Source organism: Phyllopteryx taeniolatus, unplaced genomic scaffold (assembly GCF_024500385.1).
Source record: "Phyllopteryx taeniolatus isolate TA_2022b unplaced genomic scaffold, UOR_Ptae_1.2 contig_24, whole genome shotgun sequence".
NCBI lineage: Eukaryota > Metazoa > Chordata > Actinopteri > Syngnathiformes > Syngnathidae > Phyllopteryx > Phyllopteryx taeniolatus.
The window spans coordinates 725490-746215 of NW_026903162.1; the positions used below are offsets into that span (position 1 = coordinate 725490).

General features: G+C 43.7%; 1 protein-coding gene across 1 annotated transcript in view; it reads left to right on the forward strand.

Annotated features, from left to right (window-relative positions):
• map1aa (microtubule-associated protein 1Aa) overlaps nt 1–20627 on the forward strand; it is a 53280-nt gene extending 32653 nt beyond the window's left edge. The window contains exons 3-6 of the mRNA XM_061764875.1: nt 6205–6345; nt 6441–13161; nt 13254–13468; nt 17148–20627. Of these exons, the coding sequence (XP_061620859.1) occupies nt 6603–13161; nt 13254–13468; nt 17148–17303 (6930 nt within the window). The 5' untranslated portion in view covers nt 6205–6345; nt 6441–6602 and the 3' untranslated portion in view covers nt 17304–20627. The remainder of the gene's footprint in view (nt 1–6204; nt 6346–6440; nt 13162–13253; nt 13469–17147) is intronic.
• Nucleotides 20628–20726: the final 99 nt, after the last annotated feature.

The window sequence follows — 20726 nt, forward strand, 5'->3', positions numbered from 1 at the left end:
AAAGCGATCAGAGGCGCATGGTTGACTTCTCCGATCGAAAAGGCCGCCGGCTTGGTTGCGTTTGTGCACGTGGTGGCTCCCGGAGGCGCCGAGGACAAAAAGAACAAAAGAAGGGGGAGGGGGTTGGCCACAGGCCACCCAGCTGGCGAGCTCCCATCAAAGGTACGAGGAGAAGGAAAAATCAAACTAGCCTCAACTCAACTCAACTCTCTGAGAAAGGTGTGAGTTTAGAGTTAAATACCCCAGGGACGGGGCATAGGAAGAGGGAGTGCCGACTTGGAGAAGACCACACCCATCAGCTTGAATCTTATCTACAAATTTGAGTAAATGGATTAAAATAAGGCGGCACGGTGGCCGACTGGTTAGAGCGTCAGCCTCACAGTTCTGAGGTGCGGGGTTCAATCCCCGTCCCCGCCTGTGTGGAGTTTGCATGTTCTCCCCGTGCCTGCGTGGGTTTTCTCCGGGCACTCCGGTTTCCTCCCACATCCCAAAAACATGCATTAATTGGAGACTCTAAATTGCCCGTAGGCATGACTGTGAGTGCGAATGGTTGTTAGTTTCTATGTGCCCTGCGATTGGCTGGCAACCAGTTCAGGGTGTACCCCGCCTCCTGCCCGATGACAGCTGGGATAGGCTCCAGCACGCCCGCGACCCTAGTGAGGAGAAGCGGCTCAGAAAATGGATGGATGGATGGATGGATTAAAATAATATTAATCTCAAACACTCCCAACTTTGTACTCTCACACCTAGAATCATTGTTTAAACTTTGGTTGTGGCAGATCGGTTGCTTATTGTTCAATACAACATTTCGTACTGTCCATCCATCCATTTCCTGAGCCGCTTCTCCTCACTAGGGTCGCGGGCGTGCTGGAGCCTATCCCAGCAATCATCGGGCAGGAGGCGTGGTACACCCTGAACTGGTTGCCAGCCAATCGCAGGGCACACACGAACAAACAACGATTTGCACTCACGTTCACACCTACGGGCAATTTAGAGTTGTCAATTAACCTACCATGCATGTTTTTGGGATGTGGGAAGAAACCGGAGTGCCCGGAGAAAACCCACGCAGGCACGGGGAGAACATGCAAACTCCACACAGGCAGGGCATTTGAACACCGGTACTCAGAACTGTGAGGCAGACGCTCTAACCAGTCGTCCACTGTGCCACCTCATTTCGTACTGTTTGTTTTCAAATCATGAACAGCTTTCAAAATCTTGCAGAGGAGCTGTCCAAGTGAGAATGGGGACACAGGCATAGATTTGGAATATTTCTACAGAGTTTGCAAAATATAAAAACGGACATTTTATCTTCCGTTAACAAACATCAAAGGCCCATCCACAAGTTCTGGCGCTTGCAGTTCCTCTCAACGCCAGTGGGTGGAGCCTCACGCGCATGGGTGAATATTAACCATGGATAATAATAATAATAATAATAAGTATTTCTACAAAAACAATAGGGACCTCGAAGCTGTAGCGAATAATTCATTCTGTTTTGGGCGCCTTCCATGTCACGCAAGGTCACCGTAGAAGGTTAAAAGAACAGTATGAGAATAAGAAATTAAAAAATAGCAATAAAATACAGCAGTCTAAAACACACAAAAGTAGTTCTATCCAAATCAATAATCAAGAAAGTAATTTTAACGAGGTCTGTTTTGAATGGCGATGCGAAGACTGGGAATTGGAAAACGACTTCTTAGTCAGGAAGAGAAGAACGCACAGAGCCTAGAACTGAAGGCGGGGACTTTGAATGTTAGGACTATGACAGGAAAATCTCGGAAGTTGGTTGACATGATGTTAGGAGAAAGGTTGATATTTTGTGTGTCCAGGAGAGCAGTTGGAAAGTTTAGGGGCTGGGTTCAAATTATTTTACCATGGTGTAGATGGGAAGGGAAGAGAAATGGAGTAGCAGTTATTTTAAAGGAAGAGTTAACTATGAATGTCTTGGTGGTGAAGAGTATCAGATTGAGTGATCAGAATCAGAATCAGAATCATCTTTATTTGCCAAGTATGTCCAAAACACACAAGGAATTTGTCTCCGGTAGTTGGAGCCGCTCTAGTACAACAGAGAGTCAATTTACAGAATACTTTGGAGACATAAAGACATTGAAAAAAAAACAATTGTGCAAAAAGATGCAGAGTCCTCTAGCACTTAGAGCAGTTCGAATGACTAATATTGCAATAGTCCGGTGCAATGACCATTGTGCAAAGGGCGCTGAGACTTCAAGGAGTGTATGCGGTTTAAAGTGACGAGTAGTGCGATAATCTGGGACAATGTTGGTTGTGCAAATGTTACAGATACTCCTCAATCAGTGTGCAAATGGAGCAGATGCTACTCTGGCATGAGTGGCCAGTATATGCAAATAGTGCAGCATGGCGAGACAACTACAGTGAGTGCACGAGTAATACATAATTGGCCCCACAGAAATGTGACAACGAACTCAAGTCAAAAAATTGCCAGCTTGTTGTAATGGAATTATAGGTTAGGTGTTTAAGAAGTTGATCACAAGAGGGAAGAAGCTGTTGAAATGTCTACTAGTTCTAGTTTGCATTGATCGGTAGCGCCTACCTGAGGGAAGGAGCTGGAAGAGCTGGTGACCGGGGTGCAGAGGGTCCGAGAGGATTTTGCACGCCCTTGTCTTAGTTCTGGCAGCGTGCAAGTCCTCAATGGTGGGTAGGGGGGTACCGACAATCCTTTCAGCAGTTTTGATTGTCCGTTGCAGTCGGAGTTTGTCTTTTTTTGTAGCAGCACCAAACCAGACTGTGATGGAAGAACACAGGACTGATTCGATGACCGCTGTGTAGAACTGTCTCAGCAGCTCCGGTGGCAGGCCGTGCTTTCTCAGAAGCTGCAGGAAGTACATCCTCTGCTGGGCCTTTTTGAGGACGGAGTTGATGTTGGTCGCCCACTTCAGGTCCTGAGAGATTGTAATTCCCAGGAACTTGAAGGTCTCGACGGTTGACACAAGGCAGCTGGACAACGTGAGGGGCAGCTGTGGCAAAGGATGCCTCCTGAAGTCCACGATCATCTCTACAGTCTTGAGCGTGTTCAGCTCCAGGTTGTGGCGGCCGCACCACAGCTCCAGCCGCTCCGCTTCCTGTCGATATGCAGACTCGTCACCGTCCTTGATGAGGCCGATGACAGTGGTGTCATCTGCAAACTTCAGGAGTTTGACAGTCGGGTTCGCTGAGGTGCAGTCGTTCGTGTAGAGAGAGAAGAGCAGCGGAGAGAGGACACAACCTTGGGGCGCCCCAGTGCTGATGCTGCGTGTGGATGAGGTGGCCTCCCCCAGCCTGACCTGCTGTGTCCTGCCCGTCAGAAAGCTGTGAATCCACTGGTAGATGGCAGGTGAGACGCTGAGCTGGAGAAGCTTGGATGAAAGGAGTTCAGGGATGATGGTGTTGAACGCTGAGCTGAAGTCCACGAACAGGATTCTCGCGTGGGTCCCTGCACTGTCGAGGTGTTCTAGGATGAAGTGCAGTCCCATGTTGACTGCATCATCCGCAGACCTGTTCGCTTGGTAGGCAAACTGCAGGGCGTCCAGCAGGGGACCTGTGACACTCTTGAGGTGGTCCAGCACGAGACGTTCAAAGGACCTCATGACCACAGATGTCAAAGCGACAGGCCTGTAGTCATTCAGACCCAAGATTGCAGGTTTCTTGGGGACTGGAATGATGGTGGAGCGTTTGAAACAGGATGGAACTTCGCACAGTTCCAGAGATCTATTGAAGATCTGAGTGAAGACTGGAGCGAGCTGGTCTGCGCAGACTTTGAGGCTGAAACTTGAAATTGAGGGTGTTATGTATAATGTAATTAGTGGCTATGCCCCACAGGTAGGGTGTGACATAGAGGTGAAAGACAAATTCTGGAAGGAGATAGACAAAGTAGTTCTGAGCATCCAAGATGGAGAGAAAGTTGTGGTTCTTGGAGATTGTAATGGACGTTGGTGAAGGAAACCTCAAAGTACAGGAAATCATACATGGAAAGAGGTTAGCTAAGAAGAAGTGGGACTCTGAGAGGACCGAGGAGAGGAGAAAGGAATACACTGAGATGCGACGTAAGGCAAAAGTAGAGGGGGCAAAGGCCAAACAAGAGGCATATGTTGACATGGATGCCAGGTTGGACACTAAAGAAGGAGAAAATGATCTATACAGGTTGGGCTGTCAGAGGGATAGAGATGGGAAGGATGTGCAGCAGGTTAGGGTGGTCAAGGACAGAGAAGGAAATGTGTTGACTGGTGCCAGCAGTGTGCTGGATAGATAGAATACTATCTATAGAATGAATACTTTGAGGAGTTGATGAATGAGGAAAATCAGAGAGAAGGAAGAGTAGAAGAGGCAAGTGTGGTGGACACGGAAGTAGCAATGATTAGTAATGGGGAAGTTAGAAAGGCACTAAAGAGGATGAAAAATGGAAAGGCAGTTGGTCCTGATGACATACCTGTGGAAGTATGAAAGCATCTAGGAGAGGTGGCTTTGGAATTTTTGACCAGGTCGTTTCACATAATTCTAGCAGGTGATAAGATGCCTGAGGAATGGCGGAAAAGTTTGCTGGTGCCCATTTTTAAGAACAAGGGTGATGTGCAGAGCTGTGGGAACTATAGAGAAATAAAGTTGATGAGCCACACAATTAAGTTATGAGAAAGAGTAGTGGGGGTTAGACTCAGGACAGAAGTGTATTTGCGAGCAACAGTATGGTTCCATGCCTAGAAAGAGTACCAGAGATGCATTACTTGCCTTGAGGGTGTTGATGGAGAAGTACAGAGAAGGTCAGAAGGAGGTAAATTGTGCATTTGGAGATCTAGAGAAAACTTATGACAGAGTACCCAGAGAGGAACTGTGGTACTGCATGCAGAAGTCTGGAGTGGCAGAGAAGTACGTGTATTTTCGACTACTGCAGGGCATGTATGAGGGTAGCAGAACAGTGGTGAGGTGTGCTGTAGGTGTGACAGAAGAATTTATGCTGGAGGTGGGACTGCATCAGAGCCCCTTCCTGTTTGTAGTGGTGATGGATAGGCTAACTGATGAGGTTAGACTGGAAGTCCCTTGGACCATGATGTTCGCAGATGACATTGTGATCTGCAGTGAAAGCAGGGAGCATGTGGAGGAACAGTTAGAAAGGTGGAGGCATGCACTGGAAAAGAGAGGAATGAAGATTGGCCGAAGTAACACAGAATATTGTATATATCCAGTCCAGAGCAATGGTGAGTGTGGTAAGGAAGTGACGAAATGGGTCCAAGCAGGTTGGAACGGGTGGAGGAAGGTGTCAGGTGTGTTTTGTGACAGAAGTCTCTGCTTGAATGAAGGGCAAAATTTATAAGACAGTGGTGAGGCCAGCCATGATGTACGGATTAGAGACAGTGGCAGTGAAGAGACAACTGGAAGCAGAGTTGGAGGTGGTAGAAATGTTGATGTTCTCTCTAAGAGTGACCAGGTTGGATAGGATTAGAAATGAGCTCATCAGAGGGACGGCCAAGGTTAGGTGTTTTGGAGACGATGCTAGAGGGCGCAGACTTCGATGGTTTTGACAAGTCCAGAGGAGAGAGAGTGAGTATATTGGTAGAAGGGTGATGAGGATTGATCTACCAGACAATAGAGCTAGAGGAAGACCAAAGAGAAGGTGGATAGATGTAGTGAGGAAAGACATGAAGGCAGTTTGTGTTAGAGGAGAGAATGCAGGAGATAGGCTTACATGGTAAAGAATGACACGCTGTGGCAATCCCTAACGTGACAAGTCGAAAGGAAAAGAAGTTCGATTTAAATATGATGAGAGAGTCCCAAGTTTCTACTATGAGGTCGCAGAGTGTTCCAAAGGTGAGGGGCTGAGTGACTGAAGGCTCTTTACCGCATGGTGATTAGACGTGCAGAAGGTAGAAAAATTTGAAAAGAGGAGGTTGACCGAAGAGACCGGGTAGGGCTGTTAATATGGAGGAGGTTGGTGAGATACCGAGGTTATTGATGGCTTTGAATGTGAGTAGAACGGAAAAAAATAAGCCTCGGCCCTGTTAACAAAGGAGTCCTTGGCTAAATTCTATGTTTTGTCCCTTTCACTTTTGAGTGGGAGCCTGGTACTTTGGGATGAAATCCCATTGCATGGCTCTTTCTCAGGGCACTGAATTGTTCGCAACCAGATCAATTGTATGGATACGTAATGTTCGTGGTTAAATTTAGACAGATTATTGTGAAATGTTTGTGGACTCCACCCAGGTCCATTCTCTGATCACTGACTTGCCTGGAAATAAACTGTTGACACTGAGTGGGCAGATCTCTGAGGAGGGAGGTGACATCCTTCCACAAGGTGGGGCATTCACTTGGCAACACTTCTCCGATATCATCTTCAGCACTCAAGTAGGTGCAATATAATTTTTGTTCTTTTTTTCTCTTGAGTTAATTCTGATTATAGACTTTCAACTTTTCTTTTGCCTCTATACATGTTTTTCTAGGTGGTAGCAGTCCTTTCCAGGGCCTCTCCACAGCAGCCAACAAGTCTTACTGTTTCCTGTCAAGTAGACGGAGGCTGGAGCTTCCTGGGCCAAAGACAAGAGCAGCATCTGTTTCAAAATATTCTGCAATACCGCTTGAACCCTGAGCCTCACCTGGCCAACATGGAAGGAGTGACAGAATTTACAGAGTACGTCTCAGAGACAGTCGATGTACCCACACCATTTGACCTTCTAGAGCCCCCGACTTCTGGAGGATTTCTGAAACTGTCCAAACCTTGCTGCTACATCTTTCCTGGAGGAAGAGGAGACTCTGCTTTGTTTGCTGTCAATGGGTTTAACATCCTGGTGGATGGCGGGTCGGACAGAAAGTCTTGCTTCTGGAAACTGGTTCGCCACCTTGACAGGATTGACTCGCTTCTGCTTACCCATATTGGGGCAGACAACCTTCCTGGTATCAATGGCTTGTTCCAGAGAAAGATTGCAGAGCTGGAGGAGGAAGGCAATCATGGATCTGGTTCGAGCAGCAGTGGTGAGTCAATGAAGAACCTAATATCCCCTGAGCTTGGGATTGTATTTTTGAACGTCCCTGAGAAGCTTCGGATTCCAGAGTCCACTCTAAAAGTGAAACGAAGCATTGAGGAAGTATCTCTTACACTGCAGTACCTCAACAAGCTAGGGATCACACCTGAACCACTTCACAGGACAGTAAGTAACACCATTGAACCCATCACACTCTTTCATAAACTTGGAGTGGGAAAGTTAGACATGTATGTGCTAAACCCTGTTAAGGAGAGCAAAGAGATGCAGTTTCTTATGCAAAAATGGTCTGGGAACAGCAAAGCCAAGACTGGTATTCTGATGTCTAATGGAAAAGAAGGAGAAATATCTGTTCCCTATTTGACATCAGTTACTGCTCTTATTGTTTGGATTCCTCACCGTCCTACAGAAAAGATCATTAGGGTTCTCTTTCCTGGAAACGCACCACAGAGTAAAATCTTTGAGGGCCTTGAGAAGCTGAAACACCTTGACTTTCTGCGATACCCAGTAGCTACTCAAAAAGACATATCATCTGGTGCACCGCTGCCCATTATTAAACAGACTAAAATGAAATCAAGAACTGACAGCAAAGAGAGTCTCAAAACATCACCAAAACCAAACTCAAAAACAGCCAAGAAAGAAACTGTTGGTCAAGAAGAAGAGTCCAAGAGTGAAACTACTAAAGAGAATAAAGTGGAAAAGAAAGAGGAGAAAAAACTGAAAAGTCAAAGTCTAAAGGCCACCAAACAACAGAAAAATAGTGAGGTTGCTCCTGTGACAGGAAAATCAGAGAAGAAGAAAATATCTCATGAGAAAAGTAGCAAAATGGACAAAGTGTCCAGAATGGATGAAAAGAAGGATAAGGAGAAGAAGGAAATTAATAAAGACAAAGTAAAAAAAGATGAAAATATTAGAAAAGAAGAAAAGAAGGAAAACAAGGAGCTCATAAAGAAGGATACAAATAAGACAGAACTGAGAAAGATGACAAAACCTGACCTAAAGCCACTCACCCCTGAAGTCAGAAAAACTTTACACAAAGTCAAGACTCAGACCAAAACCAAGACAGAAAAAAATACAGTCAGTAAGGAGCATGCAACTGGTAAGAAGAAAGTCCCTGAGAACCTCCATGAAGAGGTCAGAGCAGCAGCTCTTGCAGACAGGTCCATTGCGTCTTCCCCCGAGGACCTTACTGACGACTTTGAGGCTCTGAAAAGAGAAGAGCTGTCCAAACCCAAGACCGACGCTACCCAGATATCTGAGGTGTCAGTTCACAAAGACACTAAAGTTTCTATGTCATTTTCTCCTGATGATAAAATTACACCATTGGGTACTAATACAGCGAATGTTTCATCCACATTCAAAACAGACAACACAGACAGGAAAACTTCAGAACAAATTAAATCTAAAAAAAAAGATTCAAACAGGAAACAAGAGGACACGACTTTTGAAGATTATGACAAATATTCTGCGAAGGATCACCTAAAAGACATATCAAAGAAGAGTGATAGCTCAGAGGATGATGATGATGTAATTGAAAAAGCTGAGCTTGAAGGAACTGAAGATGATGCATTTATCAAGTATAAAACACAGGAGATAAAAAAAGAAAGCACCGCAAAAGAATTGGAAAACAAAATAACTCCACAACTGACCTCATCCACTGCAGCAATGCCTGGACAAGGAGTAGTAACATCGGCCTCAGAACAGTTCTCCTTTATCCAAGATGAAACCATCCCTGGTTACTCTGAGACTGAACAGACCATTTCTGATGAGGAGAGCCATGATGATACAGAAGAAAGAATGCCACAGTTACGATTAAGTGTAGGATGTCATGACATCTCAGTCCCTGATGCCCCTCAAACTTTTGATTCTATGCACAGTATGAAAGAGATAAAAAACTTTGCTGTGTCTGATGTTGTGGATGTCAAAACCAAAGCCCTCATGGGAGGTCAGGAGTCGGAGATAGCAATTTACCCTGCTGTCATTGCGGCTCCTCTTGCAGAGGAGGAACACATATCGTCAGCCACATCCATAACAGAATATGACAAGATGTCTTCATTCGCCACATCTGTAGCTGAAGACCAGTCCATAGCATCTGTTACAGCCCCTCAGACTGAAGAAGTTGGAAGGAACTCTCTCCTTGATACCATCAACAATGTACCCTCACATACAGAAGGCACCCAAGGAAAGGAATATCTCCATTCTGCAGGTACCATTTCACCCACTTCCTCTCTGGAAGACGACAAATGTTTTAAGTCTCCCTCCTCTGATGAATACCAACCCAATATACATGAGTTGGAGAGTGATTGCAAGGGCAATGCAGCTCATGATGAAGATGATGATGAAGAAGACGAAGATGAGGATCAGACTCCAAATGTTGATATCCCACTGGGTAAACTCCAAGAGGGCTATGAACATGCAGCAACCATGCTGCTCAGGAAGAAAGAGAACTCTCCTCCTCCCACTATTTCTCCTGTCTTCTCTGCCAAGCAGCACGCTCCCACACAGGTTGTCAGCGAAAAACTGTCTCCATTTAGTACAGGTGGATTCGTGATCAGCACTGGAATACGACCTGTATCGCCAACTCTAACTCTCACCACTGGAATGGAGTCCCACTCCACAGAAGACAGTGAAGACAGATGTCCAAGTCCAGATGACAGCACTATGAAACTGGCTTCACCCACACAGTCAGTGCCTACAAGCAGTGGCTACTCTCCAGCAGAGGAAAAGCTCTTAACGAGAGGAGAGAAAAATGAAGCAGTGTCAAACTTGAAATGCGACACTCACAATGTCGAGAAGTCAGTCACTATTTCCGATAATTCATCCTTCATTGGAATGCCAGGTGACAAAACAATGTTAGAGGCATCAGAAGAATCTGAAGAGAGTTTGGATGAAGATGACTATTACACAAAAAAGGATCTTCAGCCAGCTATTAAGGCTAAACTTATGGAGGCAAAAGAAGGGTGCTTCCTGGATGATGATGTAACAAATGAGGCAAAGATCTCCAAGATAAACGTAGACCTTGAAAGCTTAGAAAAGTCTCCAAAGGCGGATGAGAAACATAAGCCTCAAGTCATATACTCGGATGAGGATGAAACAGATAATTTCCCAACTGGATTAGAATCAAGCAAAATGTGTCAAGAAAGTGCTGAAAAACCAAATATGTCTCTCACAGGGCCTGAGAAAAGTGTTCAATTTAGTATCTGTGATTTCCCAGAGAAGGAGACCAAAGAGAAAGCCATCTATATAAGACAAGACACACCTTATGTGCATGGCAAAACATTCTCTTACGGTGACATTTATGATAGCAAACCAAGTTCTGTGGAATCAGATTCATTTCATCAAGAGTCCTTAGATGAGGTGGAGAAAGAAATTTCAAGGGATGAAATGGGTTTGCCACGATACCCTGTAACAGCGAGAGATAAGATGTCAGAAAACATTGCATCTTCTACTTCTTTATCGTCGGAAATGGATCCTTTGTCCTTTCCAATGCAACCTGACCAGCTAAACGCCTCAACTTATTCCTCAATGACAGCATTCAATGTTGCCAAAGCTGCTGACACTGACAGTAAGGATCAGGGTGCATGTTTGGAGATTGATATGCGGCAAATTACAGCTAGAGATGAGGAAGACAACGATGATGATGATGATAATGATGAGGAGGATGAAGATGAAGAAGTTGAGGATGAAGATGAAGACGAAGAAGTTGAGGATGATAAAGGTGGTGTTGATTCTGATATGGAGAAAGGTGCCAAAGAGAAGTTTGAAAAGGAAGTAAAATGTCCTGAAAGTGAATTGTTTAGCACAATTAAGCCTGAATTTATGGTTTCCATGGCTGGATATGGCTTTAACAGTCAGGGCAAGTCGGGTGTGAAAGAAAACCTTTCCAGCTCACGCACAAACGTAGCAGATGACGATATGGCAGACATCTTATTCTTGAATGGAAAGTCAAATGGGGGGTCGACAGGTTTCTGTGGCTACTCCACAGAGTTACACCCTTATGGAGGAGAACATAAGAAATCACTTCTGCTGAGTCAGACCACGGACAAAGGAAAAGAGGAAATTACCTTGAAGTCGTCAGAGAGAGGTTTTGACCAGAATGATGGAGGTGATCCTGATTTTGAGAAACCTCAGTCCCCAGACCACCTAAGCAAAATACCACCAGACACAAGCTTTCAGTACACGACCACTGCTGCCCCTGGATATTCCTCTTCCTCTGCCTATAGTTACTCCTCTTCTACGTCAGGCTCCTTCTCAACCAGCCGTCAGCTTGGAGAAGAGCTGGAGACACCTGCCTCAGCCGAGCCACTGTTTGAGTATTCCTCCTTTAAAGAAGAACACTCTCCAGTCATAGACTCTCCCTTCTCCACTTTAACTGGCACCAAAGATGATTGTCTTGAAGTATCTGAGAAACAGATCACTGGTACAACCACAGCTGAGTCTACCTCTAGCTTTGCCCACTTTTCACCCATGAGCCCATTTGAGGAGGTCAAACCCTTCCCTTTACATTCCATTGCTTCTCCTGAAGACAAAAAGGAACACACATCTTTATGTAGCTTCATGGATAAACACCCTCAATCAGACTGCTTCTATAAGCCTGAGTGGTCTGAGGTATCAACTTTGAAATCTGCAAAGGACTTTGGGCACTCACTAACCATGCACTCTCAAGAAACAGCACTCTCAGTTGATAAAGAGGCAGCCAGTGCTGCTCTGTTCTGTGTCACTTCTTCACCACGGCCGGACACTGAAGGGAAGCATTACTTTGAGGAGAGTGACAGTAGCGAAGAAGAGGATGAGGTAGATTATATGCAGGAAATGACTCGAATATCACCCTCAAGTGGTCTCACTGGTACATTGACATTTTCTGACAAGCCAGTTTCTTCAGCTGAAGGTGAAAAGACAAGCAGTGCTGATGTTCTTGGCTCATACATGTCCTCACCACTTCAAGCCAGCAAGCCAGACCCAACCAATGGAACCACAGATGTCAGTGCAAGCTCAACCCTCCCTGCTGGAGCTTCAGCTAGTGGTGCAGTTCCAGGTACAGATAGGGTAGAGTCTAAAGAGGGTGCCGGAGGCTACAGGAGCTCCTATGAATGGGAAATGTCCAAGTCTCAGAGAGGCAGGATGCCTGGTGACTCCCCTCCCCATTATCGTCATGATGATGAGTTTGAAGAGGAGTGTGAAATGGAGCCAGAGCACCCAGCACGCCCACTTTCTCTCTCATCGACTAATCAGCCATTTCACTCTCCGTTCTATGCTGATGAGTGCAGCCGACAAGGGCAGGATGACTTTGATGATGAGGATGATGATGACAGTGATCAGGATATTGCTGGCAAAGCACCCACAGGAGCAGCCTCTCCATATGCAGGCCACACCTCTCCAGGATATTCATCCTGTGAGTACAAACAGCGTAAAACTGACCTTTCACCTTCCTTTATCAACCCATGCATGCAGCAGCTATGTAGTGATGAAGATGATGAAGCGCAAGGACATCAAAGTGAGCAGTCGCAGGAGGGAGATGAAAATGACATGTCAGTTAAGAAAAGCACTCACAAGCACCCCCACATTCTTCAGTCCCACAGCAGTTCTTTCCATCAAGCCAGTGACATGTCAGCAGCGTTGGGTCTAGCAACAGAAGACACACCACCCACTTCTATAACCGAGTCCCTCCCCTCTCAGTCAGACTCTGAAGTGCCTCCAGGCACAGAAGAGTACCCGTCATTCACTGGTGAAGGCAACATTGATTCAGATGAGGATGCAGACTGTATGCCTATTGACAAAATATCTTCCACAGGAGAAGGCAGTCATCACCCTGCCTCCTGGAAGAGCCATGACCCACTTCCCACACCTCAAAAGGACCCCTACCCCCACCCTCCTCACCCTGATGTGTGCATGGTGGATCCTTACTCTTTGGGTAATGCCTCAGTTAAGAAAGAGCCTAAAGCTAAAGGCTTGAAGAAAACTTCTGGGAAAACCAAATCTGCGTCCCCAGCCAGGCGCAAGAAGTCCCCCTTGCCTGTCAAACAGACATCATCTCCTCGCAGTGTGTCACTGAAAAGGAAGGAAGCAGACAAGAGTTCACGCATGTCTCGCCTGTCTGATGGGCAAGGCTCAAAGGATGATGATCTCTCAAGGTCAAGTTACAACCCTGGCAAGGGGCTGACCAACGGTAGCAAGAGCAGTTTGGGTAAGATAATCATTATGAATGCTGTAGAAAAATGACAAATTTTTGATGATTTAAGAGATTTTTTTTCCTTTTACTTTCTTGTGACCTACCAGGCTCGCAAAAGGCTGGTTGTACAGCTCCTATTTATGTTGACATGGCCTACATTCCCAATCACTGCAGTGCCAAGAATATTGATCAAGAATTTTTCAAACGCATACGCTCTGCATACTATGTGGTGAGCGGGAATGATGCTGCAAGTGGTGAACCAAGCCGAGCCGTTCTCGATGCACTGCTGGATGGCAAAGCTCAATGGGGGACAAATCTTCAGGTAAACTTTCAGCTGTCCGTTATTTTCCCCCCCAAGTGTAACATATCACGACTCACACTTATCACCCCCTTCACCTGTGCCCCACAGTTACATTTAGATATAATATTTTTAGTTCACAAAAAAATAGAAACTGAATATATGAATAGTTGTTTGAAGACAGCCTTGCCCCAAATGAGATATTTTTCATGTACCTCTTTTATTCAATATTGGGACATCGATACAATTCTCATCTTTTTAGCTCTAAAAAGCACCACAATGGATTTGAAGTGGAACAAACAAGAAATGCTTTAATTTAATTTAATTTGAGGGTGGCGGCACGGTGGACGACTGGTTAGAGCGTCAGCCTCACAGTTCTGAGGACCGGGTTTCAATCCCCGGCCCCACCTGTGCGGAGTTTGCATGTTCTCCCCGTGCCTGCGTGGGTTTTCTCCAGGCACTCCGGTTTCCTCCCACATCCCAAAAAACCTGCATTAATTGAAGACTCTAAATTGCCCGTAGGTATGAATGTGAGTGCGAATGGTTGTTTGTTTGTATGTGCCCTGCGATTGGCTGGCAACCAGTTCAGGGTGTACCCCGCCTCCTGCCCGATGATAGCTGGGATAGGCTCCAGCGCGCCCGCGACGCTAGTGAGGAGAAGCGGCTCAGAAAATGGATGGATGGATAATTTGAGGGTATTTATATCCAAATCAGGTGAACGGTATAGGAATTAAAACAGTTGGTTCGCTCAGCACCAAAGACCCCCATTGATGAATGTATTTTGATGGAGTAAATGTGTAACCTAAAATTGTGCCTGGTGGCCAAAACAGTTATTTCAAACCCTGTTTATCTTCCATTACAACATTCAATGATGTTTCGAGCCTACCGGGCTAATTAATTATGATGTCATTGTTCCGGCATTAGCGGCAGTGCCCGGCAGTGCCCGGTAGACCTTTTCAAAGGCAATTAGAATTGGGCAAAAACGAATCTGCACACTTTCAGCATGATACATTCGCAGTTGCCCCCAATCCATTTTTAATTAACCAGGCTCACTCAAGTCAAACGTGTTTTAGTAGGCAAAAGTGCCACTGTGGTCTGAAGCCAAATCTCTACACTACAGCAGTTCACAGCCATTATTTATCTAATAACATGACAAAAACCTAAAAACTTTCAATACACAAACACACATTTCAAACACATCGTACTCACCAGGGATGCATATTGTTTATAGACTCCATTCTCTTTTGTTAGCTGTGTTGGTTCCGAGCCAACTACGTAGTTGTCAAAGCGGCGACTAAATCCTTTACCAAGTTGAAACATGTCAGCCAGCTACAAGCATTGTCCAAATTAGTGTCACAATGTTCAGTTTGTCTTGAAGAGCCTTGACAATGAATTTTTACCCATAATTCCTGTCGTGTTGTCATCTTTCTCAGCCGCTGGCTTCCCGTAATGAAGAAACAGAACACGTACAGAAAAGTAGCTCTAAACCAATCAGAGGATGGAAAAATTCTAACGTCCTTTGAGACCAGCTTGCTTCCGCTGTTTATGGAATCTAACGTCTGATTGGTTCAGATTGTTAAAAAAAGAACCAGACATTTCTATTGTGTGTAGTTAGCATTGGCCAGCAATCTTCAGTCTGAAGGCCCTGGGAAGCTTACATTCATATGGCAACACACATAGAAGCTGAAATCTGATTAGACCCCCCCCCCCCCCCCCCCAAAAAAAAATTAACCCTTAAACGAGGAGGCTGCTCAGACATGACACACGCTATGAATTGAATACAAAAGATTGTTGGAAATAAATTAATACAATTTTATAGAAGTTGTAAATGCATGTCAGTGCTTTTAATAAGGCTTAGACCAGCAGAGAAGGCCATGAAGGCGCCCACTGCACACCCCTGCTTTGCACTCTATTACATCCTCAAGTCTGGAATGCAGAGAAATCACCAGATTCTGGATTTCATCCCTGGTGATGCTCTAACAGGCCTTTACCTTCAGTTCTTGCTTGTGCTTGGGGCATTTTCCCTTCAGTTGTGTCTTCAGCAAGTGAAATGCATGCTTCGTCGGATTCAGGTCAGGTGATTGACTTGGCCATTGCCTAGCATTCCACATATTTTCCTGAAAAAAACTCTTCGCAGTATTCTTCGGGTCATTGTCCATCTGCACTGTGAAGTGACTTCCAATGAGTTCTGAAGCAATTTGCTGAATACGAGCACATAATATTGCCTGAAACACTTCAAAATGAATCCTCCTGCTGTTGTCAGCAGTCATATCATGTAATAAATAGGCTTACGAGAGTCATTGGCAGCCAAACACGCCCACGCCATGGCACTACCACCACCATGCTTCACTGATGGTCATACTGTATATCTGGTTTGATTTTATAAAGCGTGAATAGCAAAAATCACATGAAATTGAATTTGGCCTAGACAAATCCCAAACCACTTGGGGAGGGGGTTTGAAATGAGATACAGATCAAATTTCTGCAGATTTATCTTCAGTGCGGACGCTCTCTTAGATTGGATATCAAAGCAGCATTTGCGTCGAGTCATGAAGATGCAGACGGAGCTGCAGAACCAAGTTTTGGCACAATCACACATGTTGCCAGATGTGGAAATGGCAGACCAACTGACTGAGTGTTTATGCAATGTGTTCTCCAAGTCATTCACCACAATAGAAATGGCAAGCACAAGAGTTGTCAAGAAACATATTGGAGCTACTAGATACAGTGCCATGAAAAAGTATTGTCCCTCTTCTCAAATTCCTGTTTCCTCACTTTAATGTTCAATATCATCAAACAAATGTAAATATCAGACAAATGTAACCCAAGTGAACTTAACATGCCGTTTTTAAATGGTGATTTGATTTATTAAGGAAAAAAAACTATTCAGTTCCATGGCCCTGCGTAAAAAATGAATGGCCCCCTAATCCTAATAACTGGTTGGGTCATCCTCAGCAGCAACAACTGAAATCAAGTGGTTTCTATAACTGGTAATGAGGTAATATTTTGGCCCACGTTTCCTTGCAGAATTGTTTGCATTCAGTCAAATTGGAGGGGTTTTGCGCATGAACCGCCTTTTTAAGGTCATGCCACTGCATTTAAATCGGATTCAAGTCTGGACTTTGACTAGGCCACTCTAAAACCTTCATTTTGTTTTTTTAAGCCATTCCGAAGGTTACTTGCTGGTGTGTTTTGGATCGTTTTCCTGCTGCTGAACCCAAGTGCGCTTCAGCTTGAGGTCACTAACTGATGCCTGAACATTCTCCTTGAATCCTCATGAACACTGACATTAACTGACGCAAGGGAGGCCTACAGTTATTTAGAAGTTGTCCTGAGTTCCTCTGTGGCCTCCCGGGTGAGTCATTGCTGTTCTCTTGGGGTCATCTTTGTAGAACCTGGGAAGGTTCACCACTGCTCCATGTTTTCTACATGTGAGGATAATGTCTCTCCCTATGGTTCGTTGGAGTCCTAAAGCTTCAAATGGCTTTTGTAACCCTTTCCAGACTGATAGATGTCAATTATTCTTTTTAAATTTTGTTTCTCCTTTTATTTCTATTGAGTCCAACTTTAGAATTGGAGGTTATGTATCTGATTGCTTTTGTTTGTTTTCGACACGGTTGATTGATTCAATATCTCAACCCTCCGCCCTGTGTTTCAGTTTCAATGGCATCAGATCTGAAATCTCCAGATGTTTTCTGTTCAGGTGACGCTGATCCCGACTCACGACACAGAAGTCACTCGTGAGTGGTACCAGCAGACACACGAGCGACAGCAGGAGCTTAACATCATGGTCCTGGCCTCCAGCAGCACTGTGGTCATGCAGGATGAATCTTTCCCCGCCTGCAAGATTGAGTTTTAGGAATGCTGTCACATGCCTGGCCTCCATACTCTTAGAATAACTCTTTTCTCAAGTTTGATTAATGTGTTTTTGTCCATTTTGCGGTGATTTTACAGAAATACTAAACAGAATTTAATTTCATTTAATTCAGTTTTAAAAAAATGTTTACTATTCATTAAGCTTGTTGTGACTTTCACTGTTTACAACAATTACAGTATGTCCTCCTGACATTATCATTCCAGTGTTCTATTTAAGACAAAGTGGATGTCAGTGTCCTTACACAAGTTTTGAAACAATAGGAGAAAAGGCAAATAGGCAGTTTCTGTCAAGAATTTTTAGTTGCTATTCCTTCATTTGGCTTACATCTATATACATCCTTGCGCACCAAAGGCCAATTTGAATTGCTGTCCTCCCCAGTATCTCAGTTTTAGTTCTTTTGCTGTACAGCTAATCAGAATGAAATATTGTGCTGGTAGAAAATTGCTATTGTGATCAGTTTCCTCACTGTGATGACAGTTTCAGTGTTTGAATTTTGTGCCTCCGATTGAAATATAGAATAATATTGGAGAGGCCACAGTGTCCCTTCAATGTCTTTCAACTATATTTGCTGTAGCATAGGAAAGATCTTAATCAAACGTCCATATTGTTGTGAACTATTTCTTTGATGAAAATCACCTGTTACGGTTAGTACTGATGTGGATTTGACCAATAATTTCTAAGTATATTTCTGCTGTAGTCTTTGAGGTTTCCCCCTCGTTTATATGTTGTTGATATGCTGTTGCAGAAAACTGAAGAGAAGGGTAGGCAGATGTGATGTCTACAGAAATGGTCGTCCAATCCGAGACGTTCTCTCTTTATAAAGAGCAGCACGTTGTACATCTGAAGGAAGAAGTTAAACCTCATATCAGCTGCTGCATCTTAATCAGCTTTTTCCAAAGCTGCATCCAAGAATGAAGAATGTACGACAATAGAGCAGTGATTTCCAACCTTTCTGGAGCCAAGGCACACATTTTACAATTGAAAAATCTCACGGCACACCAACAAACAAAAATATCACAAAAAGTGAAAACATTAATTACTGTATGTATTTCCTCCCATCTAATAGAAGAGCATTTATTTGTTCTGTCTGTCACTATTCCTCACTGGCATAAATAGATGAACAAAGATACATTATTTCTTGTAACTAAATAATTTTTCGAGCAATTATGTAAAATGTTATAATTTCCCATGGCACACTAATTTGCCCAGGCACACTGGTTGAGAATCACTGCAATAGAGGGAGAGGTTGTGTTTGCACATTGGACAAGATGTGGGCTGGTGTGATTGGTGGTAAAGGTAAGACCCACGTGCCTTTTAGTTCTGATGTGCTAGAGGGTGGAAGGGGAGAAATGCGTATTTGTTATTGAGACTGAACAGTTGCTTAGTGCAAGAGATTTTGATGAGCTGGTCTCAATAGTTTTTGTGAGTTTTGTCCGTGACGTGAATGCACAAAAAGCGAAGATTCATGTTTTGCAAGTAGAGCACTTTCGAAAGCATCAAATCAGAGTTTCAGTGATTGATTTCCACAAACTGCCAGTTTTAAAAAATAAGCACAAATAACAACCAGTATACAAAAGTAAAAGCAGTTTTTCCTATTTACTTTAACAAGAAAGAAATGTAATGATTTGAAAATCCTTTTCAATAGGTTGAAATTATTTGTTTTTGAACAGAAACATTTAGACATGATTTTATTCTATTTTTAAAAGTATACGGGTCATTTTCATTGAATTTGATCGTTAACGTTAAAGACACACACAAAATTTAATTTATCGGTTTTTTTATGCTGCCTTGGGTTTATATGGGTAAATGTCTCTGAAACAGCCACGCTTAAAGCCCAAATTTCAAAAGGTTATTGATTTAACATTTTAGGCATTCATAGTAAAGGTAATCCTTATTGACAGAGCAAATGGTGGTGGCCCATTGAAACACACTTCTTTTTATAACGGTAAAGGAAAACGTGCATAACGATAAAGACATGAACAGCTTCGTAAAAATCGTGTGAATTGCACAATTTAGGTGTTGACCTTCAAACTCTTCAGATACAAGTGCATGAATTATCCTAACTACTCATTACACTCTTTAAAGGTAAAGACATGCAATAGTTCCAAAACGTTCACAAATTCATGCCTGTGTATATTCTCACGCATCCAGGTCATTTCATTCTCAGGGCATTGAACTGATCACAACTGCACTGTTCTGTTTGTCTTAGAAAACGTTTCGCCTCTCATCCGAGCAGGCTTCATCAATTCATGCAACAAGGCTTAGTTAGGACACACTAGCACTAATGGGCTAGTAGAGCAAAGCAAAGCAAATTCATTTATATAGCGCATGCAATGTGCTTTGCATGATAAAAAGCATTTAAAAACAAAGAAAAAACAGCTTATAAACATTTAAAACAAAGAGGAAAAAATGACATAAAAATACAATTAAAACAGCATACAGTGCAAGAAATATCATTTAAAAGTGGAAATGCTCTAAAAAGCATGAGAAAAAAGGAGTTTTTAACCTGGACTTAAAAACATGTACTCTGACATCACTTCTGCTGGCAACTTAGGCCATTTGTGTGCAGCATAATAGCTAAATGCTGCTTCACCATATTTGGACTCTGTGCTCCACTATTTGACCTGAGTCTGTCGATCTCAGAGCCCTACTGGGTTTATATCCCATTAGCATTTCATTCATGTATTCAGGACATAAACCGTTTAGTGATTTATAGACCAGTAGCAGAACTTTAAAATCTATTCTAAAGCTGACTGGAAGCCAGTGTAAAGACTTTAGAATTGGAGTAATATGTGCTGGTCAGAACCCGAGCCGCAGCATTCTGAATGAGCTGCAGCTGTTTAATGCTTTTTAGGGAGTTCAGTCAGAAGACCATTACAATAGTCAAGTCTAATTGAGATAAATGCATGGATGAGCTTCTCCTGGTCTGCTTGACACATGCAAGCCTTCACTCTGTAGTAGTGTAAATTATCCTAACAACGCCAGAACTACCGGGCTTGCGCGTCCTAATTGAGCCTTGTTGCTTGAATTGATGAAACCTGCTCGGATGAGAGGAGTAATGTTTTCTAAGACAAACAGAACAGTCAAGTTGCGATCGGTTCACAAATTCATATATATTCTTTCATATCACCATTTACTTTGCTGGCTGCTATTGTGTGAATGCAAAATGACTGCCTTATCTTGGTGCTTCAGCTCACAGATCCCTCTGGTGTATTGTAACAACATAATGAGGCTCTCTCCAGTGGTATTATTGGTAAAGACAGCTTGAGTAAAAGAGGACCATTTGTAAAAGACCCCCCCCCCCCCCCCCAAAAAAAGAAGAAAAAAACTAAACAAAAAGGAACACTAAAGACACGAAGATGCATTTGTGTTAGTTTTCATAGAAATGCCATATTTAGCTATTTA